General features: G+C 41.0%; 1 protein-coding gene across 1 annotated transcript in view; it reads left to right on the forward strand.

Annotated features, from left to right (window-relative positions):
- COLEC12 (collectin subfamily member 12) overlaps positions 1–7,224 on the forward strand; it is a 96,435-nt gene extending 89,211 nt beyond the window's left edge. Inside the window, exons 7-10 of the mRNA XM_030965327.1 lie at positions 41–177; positions 918–1,027; positions 2,711–2,856; positions 4,029–7,224. Coding sequence (XP_030821187.1) covers positions 41–177; positions 918–1,027; positions 2,711–2,856; positions 4,029–4,048 — 413 coding nt within the window. The 3' untranslated portion in view covers positions 4,049–7,224. The remainder of the gene's footprint in view (positions 1–40; positions 178–917; positions 1,028–2,710; positions 2,857–4,028) is intronic.
- The last annotated feature ends 14,979 nt before the right edge of the window (positions 7,225–22,203 follow it).

A 22,203-nucleotide genomic window follows, 5' to 3' on the forward strand; every position in this document is an offset into this window, starting at 1 on the left:
ACCAATAACAGGCTTAACACAAAAAAAATTCACATCACAGGTTGTTCACCCCGTTGGAAGAACTATATGGAAAAGTGCTACTACTTTTCAACTGAAAGAGAAATTTTTGAAGATGCAAAGTTATTCTGTGAAGAGAAAGCATCGCGCTTGGTTATCATCAACGACAAAGAGGAGCAGGTAATTACCTTCTCTTGCTGGTTTTCAAGGAGGAAGTTTGAAGCTGTTTAACATGTAGAAACCACAAGATACTGGGAAGCTGAGAGCACCATGGATTCATATAGTGGAAGTAAACACATTGATTGGCTCATTAGAATTTTGTCCACCCTGTGCCTGATCAGCAGCTTCTCCCTGTGCAGAAGGGTAGTGTGAGCAGAACTGATGCTGACCCTGAAGTTGGTGGGGACAGAGCAGTCAGAAAAGCTGCTGAGAATTGTAGGAGTTTTGAACCTTTAAAGATGAAATCCATTACGCCTTGTGTACTATCAAAGTATTTTTCGCAGCAGTGACTATAATTTCATTTTAAATTATCTGATTTAATACATGCAACCTAGGACTAGTATGACCCAAAAGTATCTTTAATCTAACTATGTTTTTAATATTATTCAACATGGCAGTGGAGATGTCAATATACAATTACTTACTCTTGGGGTTTTTTTCAATTTGTGCCTGTAAGATATTAGCTGTGGCTTTATGTCAACCCAATTTTCATGCCTAGCTCTCTCTACCTCATTGCAAACAATGAAAGGGATTCTAGTCTGGGCAAGGGGTCCCAAGGCCAACTCCTGAAACATATCTTCAGCTTAGAAAAATTTCTCTGGGCCACCGTATTCTAATAACAAGAGGCTTATGAAACCAGTGTAGTTTATTGGTGCCAAAACCCGTTGTCCTTGTTATGGACTAAGCTCTTTCTTTCACAGCAATGGATAAAAAGGCAGATTATTGGGAAAGGCAGCTTCTGGATTGGACTAACAGATACAGAGAAGGAAAATGAGTGGAGATGGTTGGATGGATCCTTACCAGTTTACACGTACGTAAATAAAAAGCAGTGCTGGCACTCTTGCTGACACTTCTAAAAGCAGCATCTAGAAATTTTCTAATGAATCCAGAAGGTTGTAGATGCCAATAATTTAATTTGTTACTGAGGGTGCTGGGGTTCTTTCTCTCTGCCTTCTCCATGCACAAGGATTCCTTTCCTTGCCAGAAAGAAAACTGAATGTTGAATGAAAGAATCACATAACTATGCAGTGCAGTGTTTCTTGCCAAAACTTTTGCTTCTGACTTTTATTACAAAGTTGAGATGGAAAGCACAGTTTTACTGTTTTGGTTTGAGTTTTCCTTATTTGCATTACAACTGGCTATAAATAGAGTACTCGTTCTAATAAAAAATGACCAGTCTTTAGATAAAGCCCAAATCCAAGTGGAAAGCATTCAACATAAGGAAAATGCATGAAATGAGGGTGTCTATGCTTTAGCCAGCTGAGAACTGAATTGGCAGCTTTCCAGGAGTCCTAGGGCTACACCTAATTTGTCCTAAATGGAACAGATTGCAACCACCCAAATTTTTAATACTGAGGAATAGACTAAAGAGTTTATAGATCTCAACATGCTGTGCTTCAGAAAAACAGGTTACACAGTCAGTCAGATGTTATGAAATGATTAGCTGTGATCTCATTGGTGTTCATTTAGATGAAAAACATGGAAAAATCAGATTCATTTCAAATGAGCCATAATATTTTCCCCTTTTTCTCCTTTCCCATTTTCATCTTTCTTCCTCTTCATGGCAGCACTGTGACTGATCCTACGTAAGGTGCTGCTTTTAGTAGATTTCCACTGCACCATGGTTTTAGGTGCTCTGTCATAACCTCAGAGCTGTTGGCTACAGATTGTTGGAGTATTTCATTACTTCTGGAAAGTTGTGTGTCCTCCCAGGAGCCTGGTTGGATGCTCTGTGTCAGGCAGGCGTGTTTTTTAGCTGAGCATGGACTGTGTCAGCCAGCAATCACAAGCTCCCTTCAACAACCTGTTTATTCAGGAAAATTGAGCTTTTAAATCCTGAGTTTGGAAGCATTTCTAACTCGTTAAACAAAAACAGGATGAGGAAACACTTGCTGCAAGATTTTTTACTTGCTACCTTCAATTTCGCCATCAAAGCTAACGATCTCAAAAGATGTGTGTAAATATACTGTGTGTGCATTTCTTAAAACTCAATAGAATTCTCTTCCCACCTGAGCACGTGTCCCTAAAACACATGGATCTTTGCTGTTCCTCCCAAGATGCCCACCTCTGGTGCAGTCAGAGAGCTTTGGAGTGAGTGAGGGCACGCTGTTGCCATCTTGGCATTATCTCTGAGCCCGTGGGCTCTTCTGAGTCCCATCTGCCAGCAGGAATGCGGTGTGCAGGTTTCACAGGCTTGGAGCAATGCACTTGGAGCACAGAGCACTCCCACTGTGTGTGCATGTACACTCAGAAACTAAAATAAAGTTCATTGGTCTAAATTTAGGTCTCTGAGTTTTGGCAGCTTGAGGGCGAATAGATTCCCTTCTCTGTAATACATCTGTTTTCCATTTTCAGCAAGAGTCATGTATTGTTTGTTTCAATGTGTGTTTCCCGTTCAGAACAGATCTCATGATGTTTTCATTAATTTCTTGTGGTGAAAACCTGCCATGTGTGCTGTGTTGTGCAATCATATCTCTTGCTTTTTTGTGGAAAGAAACTGGAAACCTGGGCAGCCTGATAACTGGGATCACGATCACGGGCCAGGGGAAGATTGTGCTGGGTTAATCTATGCTGGGCTCTGGAATGACTTCTACTGTGAAGATGTTAACAGTTTCATTTGTGAAAAGGACATGGACAAAGGTAAGCAAGGCCCTTGGTTTGATTATTCCATCTTGCCCATAGTACATCTCCCGCAGCTAGAGGTGAGATCTTGGCTAAATGCTACAGCAGTGCCTTGTTGAGGAAGAGGAGGAATCACATGTGGGGCACTTCTACACAGATCCAGATGCAAGTGCTGGATTTATTGCACATGGAAAAAGCAGCCTCAAAGCTGTCTATAGCCCTGGAATGCCCAGAATCTTGACCATTTCCTGTAGGCTTTACACATGCCTAAAATTTTGGGCATGATTTGGCACATGCTCCAGATCCTACCCGCACTGGAAATTGCCTTTATAGGCTCACTGGCCACACAACAGGGAAAGCGGACCTTAGTGTGGCTCAGGAACCAGCCTTCAAAAACCAGCAAATCTTTGTTTTGAAAGTTTGTGCAATAGGAGGCCCTTGGTGACTGCTGAGGAGATCTTAAAATTCCCGTCACTGCCAGGAGATGTCCCATGGGACTGAGAAGCTGGGTCCATAGGCCATCAGCAGCTCATCCGTTGCAGCTGGAGTGAAGGACTTATAAACTGCTGGTGTAGCCAGCAGTCAGCCAGGTGCTTGCCACGGGGCATCTCTCTCTGTTGACACAGGCATTTCTGCAGGAGCAGAGGGCAGGTGGTTCCCATGGCTGCTTACAGCCCAGCCCCATCGCCACAGAACGTGATCAAAGCTGGTCTTTGTGTTCATGGTGGGGCTCTGCCTGAAATGTTAGCTCCTCCATACAACCTGTTTAAACATTGCTTTGCCAAGGGTGCCTGGCTCCTCCAACTGGAAACTTGTTGGTTGAATTTCAGTGAAGGCAGACACAAATGTCAGCTAGAGCCAAAATTACATCCCATCCATAGTCCCCTAACACACAACTAAGTGCTGAACAAGCTTTGTGTGTATAATTCTGTTTGGATGTCCTGAATGAAGGATCATGTGTGAGTAACAATATGATTTACCCTGGTTTTCCTACATACATTTGTTATTTTAAGAAAATTTAAAGGTTTACAAATATTTATCCTCCAGGATTTTCAGGGTCTTAGTATGAGTCTGCTCAAATTTTTTCCATACCTTGATCTCTGTAAGCTTTCTTTTTGGAAATTTGTTTAATCTTCACAGGCTTTTGACAGCATTTCTTTTTGTTTTTCTTGTTTTCTCTCATACTGTAGGGCAAATTCTTGGAGTGTAAAAGGCTGTAACTTTACAGATACCTTCGTATTAAGGAAATTTATGTAAAGAAGAAAATCCTGGGAAAGAGCAACACTGATTTCCAAAATTGAAAAAAAATATGAAAACAGAAAAAAAACAAGCACTGAAAACTGATTTAAAAGCATCAAGGAATTCAGCAATAACTCTTCTCCAGCATCCTGTAATTATTTAAGGCCTTTCGACCCTCAGCATCAGGAAATACTGTTGAACTAATTCTGTTTTAGATTTTCTTCCCAACCAGTAACCACATCCATAAGCAGCTTGTGTCTTCTGAAAAAAGACACTCTATCAATCTGAGTAAGACTGTTGGTCACTTATATCGAAAAACATATAATGCAACTGTGTAAATAGTTGCTTAATTTGCTAAAATCCCAAATGTAGGAAAATTATGCAGATACACAAATATATAGATTTTATATAAATATATATATATAGTCCAACTCTTATCAGTAATATGGAATATACTTTTAAGAGCTTTTAAAACTTTGTATTTTTGTACAAAATGTTTGCTTTTTACAATTGTTCTCTTTTTTACTGACTTTTTTTACAAATATAGTGCACAGGGGCCAAAGAAAACAATAAAGGTACTAATAATTCATTAAGGTTTGCTGTCGGGCCTAGCTCAGCTATAGAGAAATATTTTTCCAGTTAGAAACATTTTTACTTTCCCAGATGATTTGTTCTGGTTAAATAACTTTTAAAGCAGATTTTAGATAGTGTTTTCCTTACTGTATGCAGTCTAGTCTGCATGTGTAACAATTAAGTTGACTAAGGACTAGATACTCATTGTAGCTCTGATCACAGCCAGTGTTTCATTGGGGTACTATGGAAAGACCATTTTAATAAAAGCCCTTCCTTCCTTCCTTCCTGCCTTCCTGCCTTCCTGCCTTCCTCCCTCTCAGGAGAAAATTCCATGGAAGTAAATCTCCAATTTTTAATAATCATTTTGAAATGTTTTCATTCCTTCTCCCTTCTTGTAAGGGATTCTACCCCTGTAGTTGCCACACATACTGCAGGTCAAGCCCAGATGAGAGACTTTATGAAAAGAGAAACAAAGAAGCTGGACACACTGAAATATGTTTGTTTTTAAGACAGATTTCAAGATTTGGTGAGAAAAACATGCCATACTCAGAAAAGTCTAATAAACTTGCACTTCTCCAAAGTGCTTTGTAAATTAATCTCTCTGTTTTCTTGGACTGGTACTTCTCTCTCAAACAAAACAGAAAATAAAATATGCTACAAAGCAGAAAGAGATGATACCATTACTCAGCCAGTTTCCTCCACAGTCCCATGAGCCATTGTCTAGGCAGCTTATCAGGAATTTAAAAAATTAGCAGGTTAATTCATTAGCAGAAACCTTGGAATTGGTTTCCAGTTTTTATACCCTTCTCATGGCCAGATGCTCTATGATGAAGGAAGTTGTTTTGGCTTCTTGGGAAGGAGAGCTGTTTTTCCATTGCCTCCTGACCTGCCATTTACCTTGGCCAAATGCAGATACGTTTGTTGAAATACTCCAGCTCTGTTGGAAACAGACAAGATTCCGTACTTCAGATTTTCAAATATTGCTCCTACGATCAATCAGTTAAAGACTGCTGTTTCTCTACATCTCACACTCTCTCAAGTGTTTTAAATTTCAATTATAATTTTTTTTCAAAATACACAAAATGTTACATTTGGGAATCTGTCCTGTGGCTACAAATTAGGTATGAGACAGGAACAACATGAAAATTGGTTTATGTATTACATAAAAGGGTTTATGTATTGCAGCTGCAGAAACCTGTGTCACCATCGTGGAGGCAGGGCTTGTCTTCACACAGTCTGGATTTTGTGAGCCTTTTCTTTTTCACAAGGTTTTGAATACAACTTGATTCTGCCATGCACTGTCATGCTGTACCAAGGAGTTGTGTGTAGACACATGCTGTAGGGTTTACATATATATTTACAGATTGTCTGTGGAGATAATGTTAAACTGCTATTTTTGGATAATGAGTTACAAAACCAGTATTTTGTGTGCCCAGAGAGCCTCACAAACCCTGGTGAGTGGAGCCTTGAAGAGCCACACTGAAGTGGAAAGACTGCTACCTTTGTTTTGAATGTTGGCTTATTTGGGTGAAATAAGCCTGTTTTGAGCATCTACCACATTAAATTCTTTATGCTTTTTATTGATGTCACAGACTTCTGTCACCAAAAGAAGTGAATGAGAACCTCTGTTTAAGCCCAAGCTGTATTGCTTCCTTGCCCAGATTTCATCCTTCTCTTCCTTCAGCAACAGTACATATACAAGATCAGATTATCCAAGAGTTATCTAGTGTCTCCCAGCCAGAGGAATGACAAGCTGAGGACACTGAGAAATGAGACGTGAGTGGGCTCACACCCTCTGTTCGCACACTCAAATCAAACACTGCAGCTGTCAGACAAAACTGGATAAAGAGGGATGCTGCAGTTGCGTGTCTGACGTGGCCAGTCATCCTTAAAATATGGCCTGAGCAGCCAGGCATGCTCAGACAGACCATCCTTTTGACCTAGTATTCCTGCAGGAAGGAAACAGAGGTGTCCAATGGCAACACAAATTGAAATCACTGAGAGGACCAAGAGTGTTAAGACAGCTCAGGAACATGTCACAGAAAGGACAGATTGGCAAGGAGTGCAAGCAGGACACCAGAATGGGCCAAGAAATTGTCATGAAAGTCACACCTGCCACTCCTTAATGGGAAAACATCCCCATCAAATCTTTCTGTATGGTTTGAGCAATAATGTAGGTTTTATGGAAATTTTTGAGTGATAGCAAATTATTTTGTCCCAGCTTGAGTTTTGCTTTCCTTCTTATACATAAGTATTGTAACTTGTCATATTGAACACACATTCCCATCATCCTTCTTGTTTTACATAAAATTAAGTACAAGTTCATATACCCTGTCAAGCACTGGGACTGTTGGAAGAAAAAGAGGGAAAGGCAGAGAAGGTACAAAGTCATTGTGATTTACATTAAGTTCTGGATTTCTTAATGTCATTTCTGACTTGTTTCATTAATTTATTTGGAAATGCCTTCAGCTGATTAGAGCTTATAAATCTCAACTCTCATTTCCTTTGTTGTCTATAATTAATACTTGCAAATGTTCCAATAAAGGAATCACTAAGTGGAGACACAGAAATTAATGTTGTTAACTCTGTGCATGTGTGTGTAACCAAGAGGGATGTGGAGATGAGAGGGATGTGGAGCCAGAACATACATAGGTATTAAAAATCAAACTGATGAAGCTCTTTTCCATTAAAGCCTTATTTTTCACTTAGACCCCCTGATTCTGAGCATGGCTGGGGGTGTCCTATCCTACAATTGCAGGTTTAGTGCCTTGTTCTTGCAGCATGTAGGGGATGGGAACATGGTTTGGAAGGTCTGATCTGAACAAGACCTTTAAGAAGGGCTGAAGCCCTTTGCTGCTTACTGTCCTAGCACACCAAACACCTCAGAGGGGTCTCCAGGTGAGGCATGTCCTGAATTAAGTCACATCAGTCACCACATTAGCCATTACGATGGCTTAAATTATCTGTTTATAATGGCTGATCTGGTCTTGCTATTCCTCTCTCTCTCAGATGGCTGACCTCCTCTTTTAATTTTCTGTTCCTGGCAAGTAGCTACTCTGCTTTTAGCAAGTAGCAGGAACTGGTATCTGATCAGTGGCAAGGCAAGGAGCTGGTCAGAGGGCAGCCACTGGCTGTGGGAAGAAACTGATCTGCAAGGAGCAGGGGAAAGGTGGCTGAGTTGATTCACATGTGAGAAAACAAAACCACTTTTCCCCAGTGCAGGCTCCTTGCCCAAGAGCACAGCAGCTCACACATCTGTATCATCCAAAGGGAACAAGCAGTCTCCAGCCTTGCTTTGTTTTTCCTCCCTCGCTTCTGTGGGTGCCTGTGTTCCCCAGAGATGTTGGCTCTTCCATGAGCTGTCCCCAGAGCCGGCTCTGCACTGCCCTGTGCAGGTGCTGGGGCTCACCCAGGTGAGAGGCCAGCAGTGGGACAGCTGCTCGTCCTGGCGCTGCTCCCAGCTGGGGCACCCTGGGCTCCCCAGGGCTTGGGCAGGAGCTGGAGGAGGAAGGTCCCAGTGCTCACCCACACTCAGAGATACCTCGGGCACCTATAAATGGGATTATAAACTCCCTTACACGCAAAACCCTTGCTCCCCAGAAACCAGGCCTTCCTAAAACCAGAGCCTATTTGTTCATTCACCATCTCCACTGCATTTTTCCATGTTGTTTAGTGGAAAAAAAATTCTAAAAAACTTGGCTAAAATTTTTTTGAAAGTTCTCATCTGTTTTCTTTCATATGGTGAAATACGTTTGCTTTTTCTTCCCATCTGGCTCAGAGATGAAAAAACATTCTTTGATTTCTTTTTTGAAATAAACTCAGTGTAACGCTACGAAGTTTGTGTGGAGATGTTTTGGGGTTTTTTTAGACCAAAACAATAAAAGCAAATTACCAGGCAAATAAAGCCCTTTTTGGAGAAGATCTTGCATGCCATGATGATTTTCTTACCCAGGGAACTTCCCAGAGGCATGTAAGTATTGCCAGCCCCATTTTGTGACTGGAAGAAAAAGGAGATTTTCAAGAATGTGGCTCATTTTGATGTCTCATTTTAAAGGTTTTGTTTATCAGGTAGGTGATTTTTAGAAGTGACTTTTTCCATTGAAACCAACATTGACATACAGCAAATTATTTTTCGTATACCTTAGTAAGGGGAGTGGGCTATCAATGCTAAATTAAACAGAGGGCTGTCCTCCCCCCATCACCCTGCACACAGGAGGCAGCCATTTCTGGTGCTGTTTTGGAGGGCAGAGCTCAGTGTGATCACAGCAGAGGAACACCAGCAGAGCAGAGCAATGTCCTATGTGGGTAAGAGTTAACACCTGACACTAAATTACCAAGAGACCCCTTAGTCAGAAACAAGAAGGTTAAAGGAGTGCTGAGACCTCTGACTCCTCTGCAACTTCATTAAATCTTCCCAAAACCATTCCAGCTTATATTTTAAAAATAATTAGGGGATGCTTTATCTCTTTAATAATTTTGGCTGCTCTTCAAAAACTTTATTAGGAATCTTCTTTTAATAACCAGTGTGAATGCAATTATGTCCAGTTTAGACACATTTGTTCTGGTTCCAGTACTGTCCTTAGGCTTAAACAGCATCTCTCCTGGGACTGTCAAGTAATTGTAGTGGTCAGTGTGGAGCCATTCATCTTGAGACACAGTAAGGGGTGGTTGGGAACAAACACATCCCTCTGACCAGCTGGGGAGCTCTGATGACAGAGCCTGGCTCTGATCCCACCATCCAGCCCCACGAGGGAATATCTGAGGACACTCTGGGCATCTTGATGAATGGTGGAAGTTTCCATACTCTTTTTTTGTTAGTGTTGCAAAAGAGCAGAGAGCAACAACACTGGTATAAAGGGTGGTTTCCCACTGAATCAGAGCAGGTTACAAGTGCCTGACTTTTTTATAAGGCAGTAACACATTTTATAAGGCATTTGAAAAATCAGTCTGTGTATCTGAGCTTAAGCACACTTATTCTGGGTTTACACCAGAGCAGAATCTAAGTTCAAGTTATACCTAGGTCCTTGTTCTTCAAGAGGTTAAAATCTCCAATCCAGAGATTAGCGTGTGACTTCTACTTTTTCTGTCTGTCCTGCCAAGACACAAATTCCCAGCTCAGGCATCAGTGTGATTCCAGGCTCAAAGGACTGCTTCCAAACTTCCCGTGTTTGCAGTCATGCTCCTGCCAGCCCTGCCAGAGGTCCTGCTGATGGAAGCTACAAGTCTGAAATGTGACTTTAGAAGGATTTTGTTTAGGAATCCTTCTCATTCAGAAGTCTGGGCATATTGCAAAGACGACGTTTCTTTAATTCCATGTCTATTACCCACACTCATATAAAACAGATGATGAATCATTTTTCTGAATGGCAACAATGTATTTTTTTTGTCCACTTTGGTTTATTATGTCAAAATAAAAGCCTGGAAATTAAAATCAGACAAAGCATCCTTGGCACTGCAGTATCCCACTGTAGCAGGCAAATAATGTTCCTGGATTATTGCCTGTGAGAACAGCACAAACTGCTATCTGAACAACAGACAGCTTCATGCTATCTGCTGGCAGAAGCAAACTTACCTACAGGCACAGCCTTGTCACTGGCCCATCATCTAACAAACTGGGGCAACCCTGCTTCCCTGCTGTGCTTCAAAGAAACTGGAGGAGATAAGAAAGAGAAAAGGTCAAGTGAGAAGAGCTGACGACTCAGAAGGGGAACAGAGAAAAATAGAAAGGGACTGCTCAGGGAGTAGAAGAAAAAAATACAGAGAATGATTGAGGCGCATAATGAACCCTGATGTCCTAATTGTGGTTTCTAGTAAGATCAACCACAGAGGAGCTCTCTTCTCAGAAACAACATAACAGGGCCAGTGTCGTGGTTCTCGTAATTCCCTTCTCAGCAGTGAAAAGAACACATCCCTGCCTTGCAAGAGAGAAATGTCATTCAGTTGGTGCCTGAAGTCATGTCATACTTTCCCAGCACAAACAAAAATTCCTGGTGGATCCAGGTCTTCTGGGAGCTGGGTTGAGGCTTTTGTTTTGGTGGTTGGTTGGTTTTTCCTACGTGTCCTTTTCCTCCTACACAAGTGTTGAAACACAGAATATTTTCTAGTTTTCTGTCTGTATTAGAAGTACAAAACTCCACTTTGGAAGAAAGAACAAAAGCAAGAACCTACAGTAGGTCTCCAAGCAAAAAAACACTGTCTGCAGTGGAAAATATGTCCACAGCAGTATTTGGACTTGCAGCTCCCATTTTTATACTAAATTCTAGTTGGTATCAACATTTGAACAGGTGCACATTATGAAGTCAAGCATGGATCTTTAATAAACAAGAGCTGCAGAAATGTACACATGCTGAAAAGGGGGATACAAAAAGGAGGTACCTTCATTTTTAAAAACAGACAGTTGCTGAATTTAAACACCAGAGACACTTCTAAATACCCTTGAATTTGCTTTAATGGTAGCATTTTAAAATGACCAATCTCTGATTTTCCCCAATTTTTAACTTTAAGATGCAAAAGTTGGGGGACTCTCAGCAGTCACCAGCTGATGATTTCATAGGAAAAAAAAAAAAAAACAACTAATTTTAAAGGCAGATTGGATCTCTGGATACCATTTTATCCAGATTAGCCATGTTAGGAGAGGGAAGGTGGTCAAAAGTCCAGGTCAGGACTCTCCACTAGGTGAATTAACTCTTTTTGTGGAGAAGGAGAGAACTTTATTTATTTCAGGTCTTACAAGGTCTCCCAGTCTGCATCCGTCTTGTGGCATCTTACATATGAGGAAATTCTAAAAATAAAATAAGGCAAGAAAAACCACAGGTAGAACAGCTGTTGTTCTACCCAGACAAAGCTTTGAATTAAAGCCATTATGAAGGACCAGACTCTGCAATTGAAAAGCCACTTACATTTTCAAGTCTGATTCCAACTGCAAATCTTCAGTTATATATATGACAGATTAAAAGACTCTGGCCTCACTGCACTTCTCCCTGGCAAGAGAAAAACCATCTGTACAGCATAGCTTGTGGTTGCTTCAACTCTGTAGGTACAATTTTTTAAAGGACATGGTGATATATTTTTTCATTTCCCTTCCCTTTATTTTAGCATGCAGCAAAATCACGTCCATGGCATTTTTCCCAACCCTGTGGTAGTTGGGACGCTGGCTCAGGGGACTGATGTGTTTTGATTTGCTCTTTTCTCTCAGTTTGAGAGGCTACTGCACTATTTCCTTTGTGATCATACCAGCCAGGGTAAAAACCTTGTATGAATATATGGCTGCAAAAGCAGGAAAAAGAGCCAGGAATACTGCTCTCTTTCCAAGCACAGAGAGACAGTGAAAATGAGTGTACACCATGTAATAGGCTGCACAAACCCATCTGGAACTGACTCCCACAGCACTCAGACCATGCTCTGGGCTACTCACACCATGGGTATGGGATGAGGAATGAAAGTCCTTCCACATGGAGCACCAAGAACGAGCTTCCTGGAGCCCAGGCAAGCCTTGTTTTAACACTTCAATGACCATTTGAGAAGTACATGGCTCTTGTACCACAGTTGATGGAGGCAGCTTTCCCCCTTCACTGCTGATGCTGCAGCCAGAGGTGTTCCCATGCTCAAAGACCCCAGATAACACTGGGTCAGCTTTTTTCCAATGCACATGCAGCATCTTGCAAGGTACAGCCCTAATTACTGAACATTTTGAAAAAGAAGTTGAAGAAATCAGGTGACAAAGCTGAAGTTCTGCTGGGAAAACAAAAACAAAACCAGAAACTACACCAAACCTAGAACAGGTAAATTCTTTGACCATTAGCTAAAATATGTGATAAGTAGAGCTTAGGGAAAATAAAGTATTTTTTGTGATTTATTGTCATTGTGACCAGGGCTGTCAGGCACTGGGAGGCAGTGCACACCACATGCTTCTCCTTCACAGGAGATGACACATCTGAGAAGACACCAAGTATAATACCTGTGGGAGGACAGAATCAGACCCATTGCTTCTGTTCAAAAGGGATTGTTGCCTGAGAATGAAAAACCAAGAGGAAGGGATTTATTCAAACATTTACTCCTTGGTGCTTTCCTGCTCAGGGCTATCTTCTCCCATTGCTAAGGGCATGGTCGCTGGCTGGGTTGGATATGCCACGCTGTGTGAACATCTCAGCCACCCCACAGAACCTGTGGCACCATTAGGTGACAGCAAAGAGTGCTCACCAACACACCACTAATGCCATCCAGCACCACGTGCAACCTGGACCTCATTTGGTGTGGTTCATATAATAACAACTATAATGGCATAAACATGAAAGTCTAGACCATGAAGTGTGTAAACTTGAAAATATATATTATTTGAAACATCAGCTAAAGGACTTTTGAGTTGCATACTAATCCTGCAATTATATATAGTTGCAGAGCAAATATATATATATATATATATATATATATCAGAGCAAATTATATTATTTACATGCCAACCAGAGAGAGAAGGAAAAAAACTTAGAGAGCATTGTGGTGAGCATAACACTTAACTTCAGAATTTGAATTTAATGGAGTAGCAGTTTTTTCTAGTAGTACTCATACCACGGTTGTGAGATTTAAAAGACTGTCCCATGCCCCTAACTGAATGCCATTGTAGTTTAGGCAACAGAAGTTGGAGGTATCTCAATGTTTTTCCAGGAAATCAGGTGGAATTTGCCCTGTGTTTTAAAAACTCTATATAGCCTGGCAACAGAGGATTTACCCAGCAGATGTCCATCCCTCTATTCACAGATTCTCTGCAAACACACTCAGGCTATAGAGTCCTTTCTCCAGGGGAGTCAACCAGATTAAATCCTGCCACTGTCACACAAGATTTCTATGTGTAGCAGTCTGTCACAAAAACAGTTCATTTTTCTTCCTTGCTTGTCAGATTTCTTTTTCACTAAATAAAACAGTCGTTTGCTGTAAAGTCTGAGGCTGGCAGAGTTGTAGGAGATATGAGTACTATCATCAGTTTTCTTGACGACATTTGGCAAAGATCTAAAGACCTGGTGTGGTAAATCACTTAAAATTTTGCTTGGCTTTAAACAGATCATTGGTCCTATTCATCAATGTCTAAAAGACTCTTCACTCCAGTTTCTCTCACTATTCACTACAGATGCTGATGGATTTTTTCAACCAAAGAACAGTTCTGTGACCATTCCCACAGAAACACCTGCAAAATATTTTCAGAAAGTTGGCTGAAAGATGGAGTAGAAATATAAACATACAGAAAAGATGCACTAGTTCACAAGATATTTGTAAATGACTAAGGAAAACAACCCTTTGCCTCATTTACAAAACAGACAGCAGCTGACCAAAGCAATTACTGCTTCTCCTTACATGAAAGGCCTATTCTGATTAGGTAGACAGAATTTAGGAGGTTGGATTTAAGAACAGGACTCTCTGAGGTCGACTCTATCCCTCCTTTTGTAAAAGCAGCAAAAATGTTGTGCTATATCTGTAGAGAAAAACATGAACTTGCATTGTTGCCAGATATACTGCAAAACTAAGGTCTACCAGCCCCTACCTGTGAGAACAGGGGCACAGAGGTAGTGAGATATGGCAACACTGACTGGCTGCAAACAGCATCACCACTGCTCCAGGAAGACTGATCCCACCACCCGCACCTCCCAATTTCCCCTTTGCCAAATGCCCCCAGCTCAAAAAGCTGGGATAAGATTTGTGTGTACTTCTTGCTCTGCTTCAGATGGCCTTTCTTGCAACACATCTTTCTCTGATTTACGCTTTTGTCATGTGAAGAAGCCACAGAAGCTTTAAAACATTTTTAGATCTACAGCTTCACCAAGAAAATGGCCCTGCTGCCTGCTCTTGAAACAGAAATTATTCTTCCAGACCTGGATTTTAAAGGAAGACTCCATGTGGTTATATTTAGTCTCTCTAGAGTCTAATAGATACCTGAATAATCTTGGGAACCTTCAGGTGAATACTTTGGAAAATTATTACTGTTCCCTTGGGTAACCCAGGGAAGAAATTTATATGTGAAACTTAAGTAGGTGAGTTATATATAACATGAAACAATGTGATTGATAGAAAGCTGTAGTCAGGTGTTATATTTTGTCATTTGGGTATTTTATCTTCAAGTTAGAAACCACACTGTTACCTGAACATCCCTACTCCTGTGAAGTACAGGGGCACCTCAGATTATTAATCCTACCTAAAAATTCAGGGGGAAATATATTTTGTTTGGTGGACTGACTTTGTGTGTCAGGCAACTCTTTGCACGTATTTCTCCATGAAATAAGTTCTCTTTTTTTTTTCTCCCACCTGCTCTTAAGGAGTGCAAAACAACATGAAAACAAGGAGAAAATGTACCACAATGTCACTTAAACTGGCACTTAGAGTCAAAGGAAAGTAAAGAAAGTGAAACTAATTCCAGAGTCTCCTTCCCTTCCAACTTCTTCCCCGAGAGCCAGGGGAACATTTTTGTGTGGTAGCAAATGCTCTCCTGCAGCTGTTTGCCCAGATCCCAAGGTTCAGGAAAGGACAGGAATTTGTCTAGGAATGTTTCTTTGGAGCTACCTCCATGCTTAAAACATATGCTAGCAGACTGTATTATTAAAAATGATAATTGTTAGTGATAGTGAAACCTTGTTCCCGAATTGTTTTTACAAATCTGTTGCTGTCACACCTCTGAGCACAAGCTCCAACCACTGGTTTAAAATCCAAAACCATAGCTCAGGGGCTCAGTTTCTTATGCTGCCATACAAACACTCTTGTTTTAATTACATAATTGTGAAATCCCTCAACAATAAAAAGGCCAGTGGCCAGTAACTATGCCAAACTATTAGAATAGTTAGAGAATTTAAGTCTCATTATGAAGAATTCAATACCAAATGTAGTGAGGAAACTCAAATTTTTAATATAATGATTGTGAATACACAAAGAATCCAGACTTGTAAGAGTCTGAGGAACAAGCTAAGGAGAGGAATCACAGCGACATTGCAGGTACTGCAGTGTTAGATGTATGTCTTGATACATGCAGTTTGCAGTCAGGGTTTATGGTTCTCTGTCCCAGGACAATTACCAAGTCCCAGAAAAAGCAAGAAAGTTGATCAAATTTTTCTTCAGTTTTGTAAAAAGCATCTAAGGTCAGCAGACATCTGGAAAAGCAGCAGATGTGAGATTATCTTGAGCAATTCAATTTAGCCATTGCTCCTAGGCTGCAGCCTGCTGAAGGGTGGGTGTGTGCAAGCATCCTGCCAGTATGCTGGTCTGCTCCACTTGCCAGAACACAGCACAAGTGAAGTAGGGGAGATCATTAAGTTATTTCTGTCACTGAGATCCATCCCACCTAATTTGTGGTACTTAACTGAGTGCCTAAGAGATAAGCATACTTGTCCTAGGCTCTCTGTAAGGGCAACAGACCACCACAGTGTCACTTTCTCACCTAAATCCTGAAACACCCCTTTATTTTGTCAGAAGATGTGTTTATGAAGGCTGGGATCCTCACTTAGTTCCACACATGACAGGGATCTGGCCTTATTGAAGGAACAGGGGTATTTATGAGATCTAAAATTGAATACAAATTAGTAGGTCTTCTACCTCTCACCTTTCATCTCAATGCATTGGAGCCTGCCATTCCCACATCTTTTCTAGGAGTGATGTTCCAGAGCTTAGCTTCAAAGCTCTTCATCTAGGAGGGACCCAAGAAAAAAACATCCTTACCATTCTGCCCAGTGACGACTAGGGACATTTTTAGAGCAGTCTCAGAGCCTAAGAGGGCTCTGCTATCAACTGATACCATTTTGCCATCGTGGGTATTAGCATTCCCTTTTTTTTGTTTGTTGTCTCTTGGGTTGATTCTCCTGCTGGGAGACTAAAAGAATACTTTCCATGACAGAGTCACAGCAACCTGCTTACCACATGTTATGGTGACACAGGATATGAGGAGCCCTTGGAAAGGAGTTTGGTTGCCATAGTGGCAACCATATAGTGGGTTGCACCATGGCAATAACACTTGATCTTCTGGACCTGCACTGTCTTCTTCCACCTAGAGAAACAGCTCACCTTGGCAAAGGTGTGGATGAATATGCATGCCAGAGTGAGGGTAAATAGCTTTAGGTTTGCTACAAATGTTTGCAATGTTAAAGACACTGGATCTCTCCATGAGCTTTCTCCAGTACTATAAGACAAGCAAGGCTGCCTGGAAAAAGACAGCTTCTAATAGCAGCGAGCACTTGGAGACAACTGACAAAAATGTAAACACTCCACTGATTCCAAGTCTGTTCAGATGTTTTGATTGAACAAGCTATACTTCCAAATGCCTTTCCATACTTCAGTAAGTGAACTGTGTTTTTGTAGTTAGAGAGTTGCACTAAGGGAAGTTTCAAAACAAGAAAACCTCTAGGGCATTTATATCATGGGGAGGCATATTGATATTGCAGGGATTTTAAAGTGACTAGTTTCTCTAAAGCAATAAGAGTGACTAATTTCCCTTTCAATGAATCCACATATGCTCAGTTCTCAGGTTTTGAAAGGCAGCCAAAGCAACATTCTTTCAGGCTTTAAGTTGATATAAATAAAGTATAACAGAGAGCCCCAATAGCAAAGGTTCTCAATGACACATGCCTTAGTTAGAATTTACACATGGATATGGCTGGATTTTTTCACTTTGTCTTCAGATGTCTCTTAAAGAATGTCATCAGTTGCCATAAGCTGGCAGTTTCCAGCCACAATCCATTTGAGAGGGGGACACAAAACCCCCATGCATGGACAATCTAGAATGACATTTAGAGAACAGGAGGCTGAGGTAAAACACAGGTCCCCAAAGAGCAAGGTACTTTACAAACTTCCATTTGAGTATGGAGAACTTATGGGTTTTGCAGTGTTGAAAAAAAACAACCTAAAGCAAAACCCAAACACAGATTTACTAGAAAGGAACATATTCATAAAGTGAGCTGGGAAATGTGACATGTACAGTTTGCTGCTGGTCCTCCCTAGGCTTTTGGGGGTTTTTTCAAGTATCTTAATAAAATTGTTACCTGTTGACCTTACATATTTTAAGATACTATACTGAATTTCACTACCATTTTTAAAATATTTTCCCATTCCTTCTTCACTCTTTGTCAAGGGGAACCAACATGTGAGAACAGCACATAGTGATCATGCAGCAACTATCCTAGAGGATCCCCTCTTGTAAATTATACCCTGTGCTGAAGTACAGAAGAGATACAGCAGAGTGCAACAACTTCTGATGTAAAAACTTCACCCAGATAGTTTTCCTTGTTTGGGGAGATTTTATGATTAATTCCTGCTATGCAGCCTCAGCAGGTCTTTTCCTCATTGCACCTCTGTAGCTTGAAATACTTGATTCCTTCTTTTCCTCTTGCCCATGCATGTCAGATGTTATTTGGACTGGACTAAACACTGTTGGGGACCATTTCCTCATTAACCAAGCCCTACACAGAGAACTATTGGGCACCCAAATTAAAACATTTGCAGCATGGTGGATTTCTTCACTCAAGTCAACTTGAGTTAAGTGGGCTTTTGTGGGGGGGGCTCTCCCTGCTTTAGCTTCTTTTATTCCTCCAAGGTTCCTCCTCTCCCTCCCCACTGAGACCAAGCTCACACTCCAGCACTCATAACTCTGACCCCTTCTTACCCCTTACTCCGACTTCCTTCTCCTTAAGGGTGGGTCATCACATTCCCTCCATTCACTTATGTCTTTCTGGGATTCTCCCTCTCTTGTCTACTCTAATTTTCTTGACTTCTTCCTTATTACTCCAGTCCTGGATTGCTGGGTATCTTTGCTCTCTCATTTCAAATTTATAGTCAAAGAAAAGCTTCAAAAGTTTATGATCAGAATTAGTTGCCTACCTCTTCCACTGGCTTTTGTATGGTTTTTTTTATGTGTATGTTTGAACTAGAAGTTCTTTGGGGCAGAGCTGTATTTTTTCTGAATATTGACAAGGAAGGTCAAAAAGAAGATGACAAGGAGGAAGGAATGAGCTTCAGTAGTGCAATCCATAGGAACTGAATTTGCAAAAATGGTATCATTTTTCTGTAGCATAATCACAAAACAACAACATTCATACCAGAATTCATTCAGAATTCATACCACTGGCAGATGTGAAAGCAAACTCAGGCACTTGTGGTATAGAGGCATAGGTATCTGGTCCAGAAGATGCCTTCCTGCATTCTTTAATAACTAAGTTTGACATTATAACGCACTCATGAATTAAATTAAAGGGGTTCCATGTCAAGAGTATGCTCAAAATGAGAGGCATATTGTAAGGAAATTCTAACTAAAAAAATGTCCAACTAATCCAAGTTCTCTGCTGAAATCACAGTAGTATTGTTAGGTTAGAATCCAAAAAATATTGATATGTGAGAGGAAGAGCTGTTGATAGCATGGTTTTTGTGAGTAGCATCCAGATTGTGAGACCTTGCTTCAGAAAAAAAAGTCAGATTTCCATAGTCTTAGTAGAACACAGATATGAATTCTAGTAAATTCTTTTGGCAAAAAAAACCCCCACATTCTCTACACTGGGATAAAACAAACAATATATGTTAAACATTTTTGCAAGGTTTTGACTCAAAGGTCAAATCCCTGGTCTTGGTCATTTAAGTCCTTAGTGGGCCATTTGACAATCATTGCTGTTTGTGACCATACTTCCACCTATCTGCAGATATAAATTGATATAAATAAAGTATAATACCTGGCAGTATTCCAGCTGTTGTATGCCAGCAAGTCCCATGTCCTAGATAAAAGATGTGGAGCAGAAAAATCATTCTCAGATTCACGTGTGAAGCAGTCTTCTAGGTGAAACCAGGTAAATGAACCCTTCCTAGACACTCTCACCAAATTGTTTGAAAAATGCCACTAAAATATAAAATATATCAGTAAAACATTTCTACTCTAACTGGTATGACAGAATGCTACCATATGGTATATAATCCCCAGCAATTTATTCAATAAATCAAGAGGAAACCCTGAAAGAATTAGATGCACCAGAACATCACCATGAGATTCAACAAACATAAAAGTTATGTGTATGTTCTGGTGAAAAGTGTAATACACTAATAAAATGCAGAAAGATTCTCTATTATTCACTTTATTAAAATGTTATTTAAATTTTCCTGAGGGGCTGTGCTTTGTGTTAATCTAGCTTCTCCTTCGTCAGTCCACACATTATTAATTGTATCTCACAGTCAGTAACAAGCTATAGTGGCTGGCAGGATGCCACCTTAAAATTAAGTGCCTAAGGGGGGACACCTTGTATTCATCAATGTTTAAAAGATAAAACTGCCTCGCACAACTTCCCATGACTGCTATGGAAATAACAGGTAAGCTATTTAAACCAGGTTCCTAAGGCAATTTATCCACCTTTCGTGCCTGTAGTTCTACACGGTGCAAGGTGGTGGGGAAGGAAGTGGGTTGAGAAGAAAAGCACTTAAGCATGAGGGTTGGCAACAAGGAGGGAAAACAAAGCACTAAGCCCTCGTGCCATCAGAGATGAGAGGCTTTGGAGTCTCCATTCTGCAGGAATGGTAACAGAAATTAAAATGGAAACTCAGATTGGTCTTGGAACAGGATTTTACTCCAAAAGACAGCATCTGGGTGAAGTTTTTTATAATTCCATCTACACAGCATCTGGGTGAAGTTTTTTATAATTCCATCTACACAGCCTCTTGACATAAGATGGCAGAACACCTGTTCTATCAACTGATCTCTGAGTACAGAGGTATCCTGAGATACTGTTGCTGTTGATTGCTTCCATCCATCTGAGCTTTCAGCTGCTGATAGCTTTAAATCTGGGCTGGAAAATTATTTTGCTTACAATACTTTTACAGAAAGCAATATTTACTTCATTTTTCCCCCTTAGCTTCCCACCTAGCACATACTAGAAGACACAGCTTTTTCTAACATACTGCTATCGAATTTATAATTAGCTACATTAATAATATCACTGAGTCCTCTTTATATCCAGGATAATTGCAGCATTTTAATTTACAGGTACGCAGTACTACTCCTCTGACTGAGTTTCTGATCCCCAAAACCGGATTTTGTGTGCCAGCCCAGAGCAGAGTTTGGCACCTCTGTTAAGGAGGTGACGAGGATGGCCCCAAGCGATGCTGTCGGATGTTGCACGGTGACTCCACCCCGTGGCAAGCAGAGGTGCCACGCTGCTGAGCTTCTCTTTGACTATAAATTGCTGTTGAAGGGACGGTCTCTGCCCGGGTGCGCAGCAGCTGCTGGGGTGAGAACTTCAGGCACTGCAGCCTCATCTGCCCACAACCCAACACGAGCACTAACAGCCCAGCGTTCACCCCCACCTCTCCAGGAGAAAGTAACTAACACGGTTCCAAACAGGAAAAATTCGGTATAGAACAAGAGGCGGCTATAAATCACTATTAAATCACACCGTTCTTCCTCTTTATCTGTTCCTACCCCAAGAAAAAAAAAAAAAACAACTCCTCAGTCATGTTGTACTCATTAACAAACATACTGCACTGCTTTTTTCCAGTATGTTGGCAGTTCTTCTCTCTGTTCATCTAAAACATTAGTCTTGGCTTAAGGAATCTTTCTAGTCAAAAACAAACTCTATTTTCTTTAGCAGCATCTCCTTAGAACACTTCTACTTTCACTTTCTACCATCTTTTTAAAGTTTAAAGCTTTTTTAAAAACCAATTCAGAGAGCTCTTGGTTTCTCTTTCTTACAGCAAGACATGGGGGCTAGAATAATCTCAAACTATTCATTTAGAGTGGCCCTTTATTTAGCTGATAATACGATTTAATTTATATAAAGTAAAAGATGAGAAATAGGGCGGGGGGGGGGGTTGGAGGGAAGCCAACTTTCTCCCAAGCCTGAATGAATGACATTCAGCAAGTGTCACAGCACACGCAGGTGACTCATTCAGACAGACACACAGACAGATCATGTGGAGCCTGTTTCCAATGTTATGGAGCCCCTTTCCCCACGGTCTGACATGAATTGGTACGGCTCTGGCATAGCTCACGTTTTTCAGGCCGTGTCAAACAATGGTTTCAGTTATAGATGAGGTGACAAACTCCGGGCTGGCAGGGTGTCTCCACCTCCCCAGCAGCGGAGCAGCGCCTGGAACCGGCCCCCAAGCGCGGCTCAAGCTGCCCCTCCCGCTGCACCTTCCTTTTCTGGGCAAACACTTCCCTCTCCCGGTACAAAAGCTAACTACAGCCACACCGCACCATTAAAAAAAACCCCCACACTCTCCCATCTATCCTTTCATGCGTTACTTTAAATATTTGCATTTAATTTAATAAATTTAATTTTAATATTACTCGCCGCTTCCCACATGAACGGGATATTGGATGTTTGAGCTTTTTCTCACCTTCGAACAACAGTCTGGCAGTAGCTGTGCTTTTGGCCAGACACCAAGGTCCCTTCTAACCCAAACAATTCCACGATTCTGATTCTATGATCACGATAAATGTAATTCCTGCTGGAAATATTTCTATCGCCAGGAGGTATCTGTAGGATATTGCTCAACCTGTAAATTGTCAGCACTGAGGTGATTTTACTGATGAAATAAATAAGTCCCTAATCA

The sequence above is a fragment of the Camarhynchus parvulus genome, chromosome 2 (genome assembly GCF_901933205.1).
Source record: "Camarhynchus parvulus chromosome 2, STF_HiC, whole genome shotgun sequence".
NCBI lineage: Eukaryota > Metazoa > Chordata > Aves > Passeriformes > Thraupidae > Camarhynchus > Camarhynchus parvulus.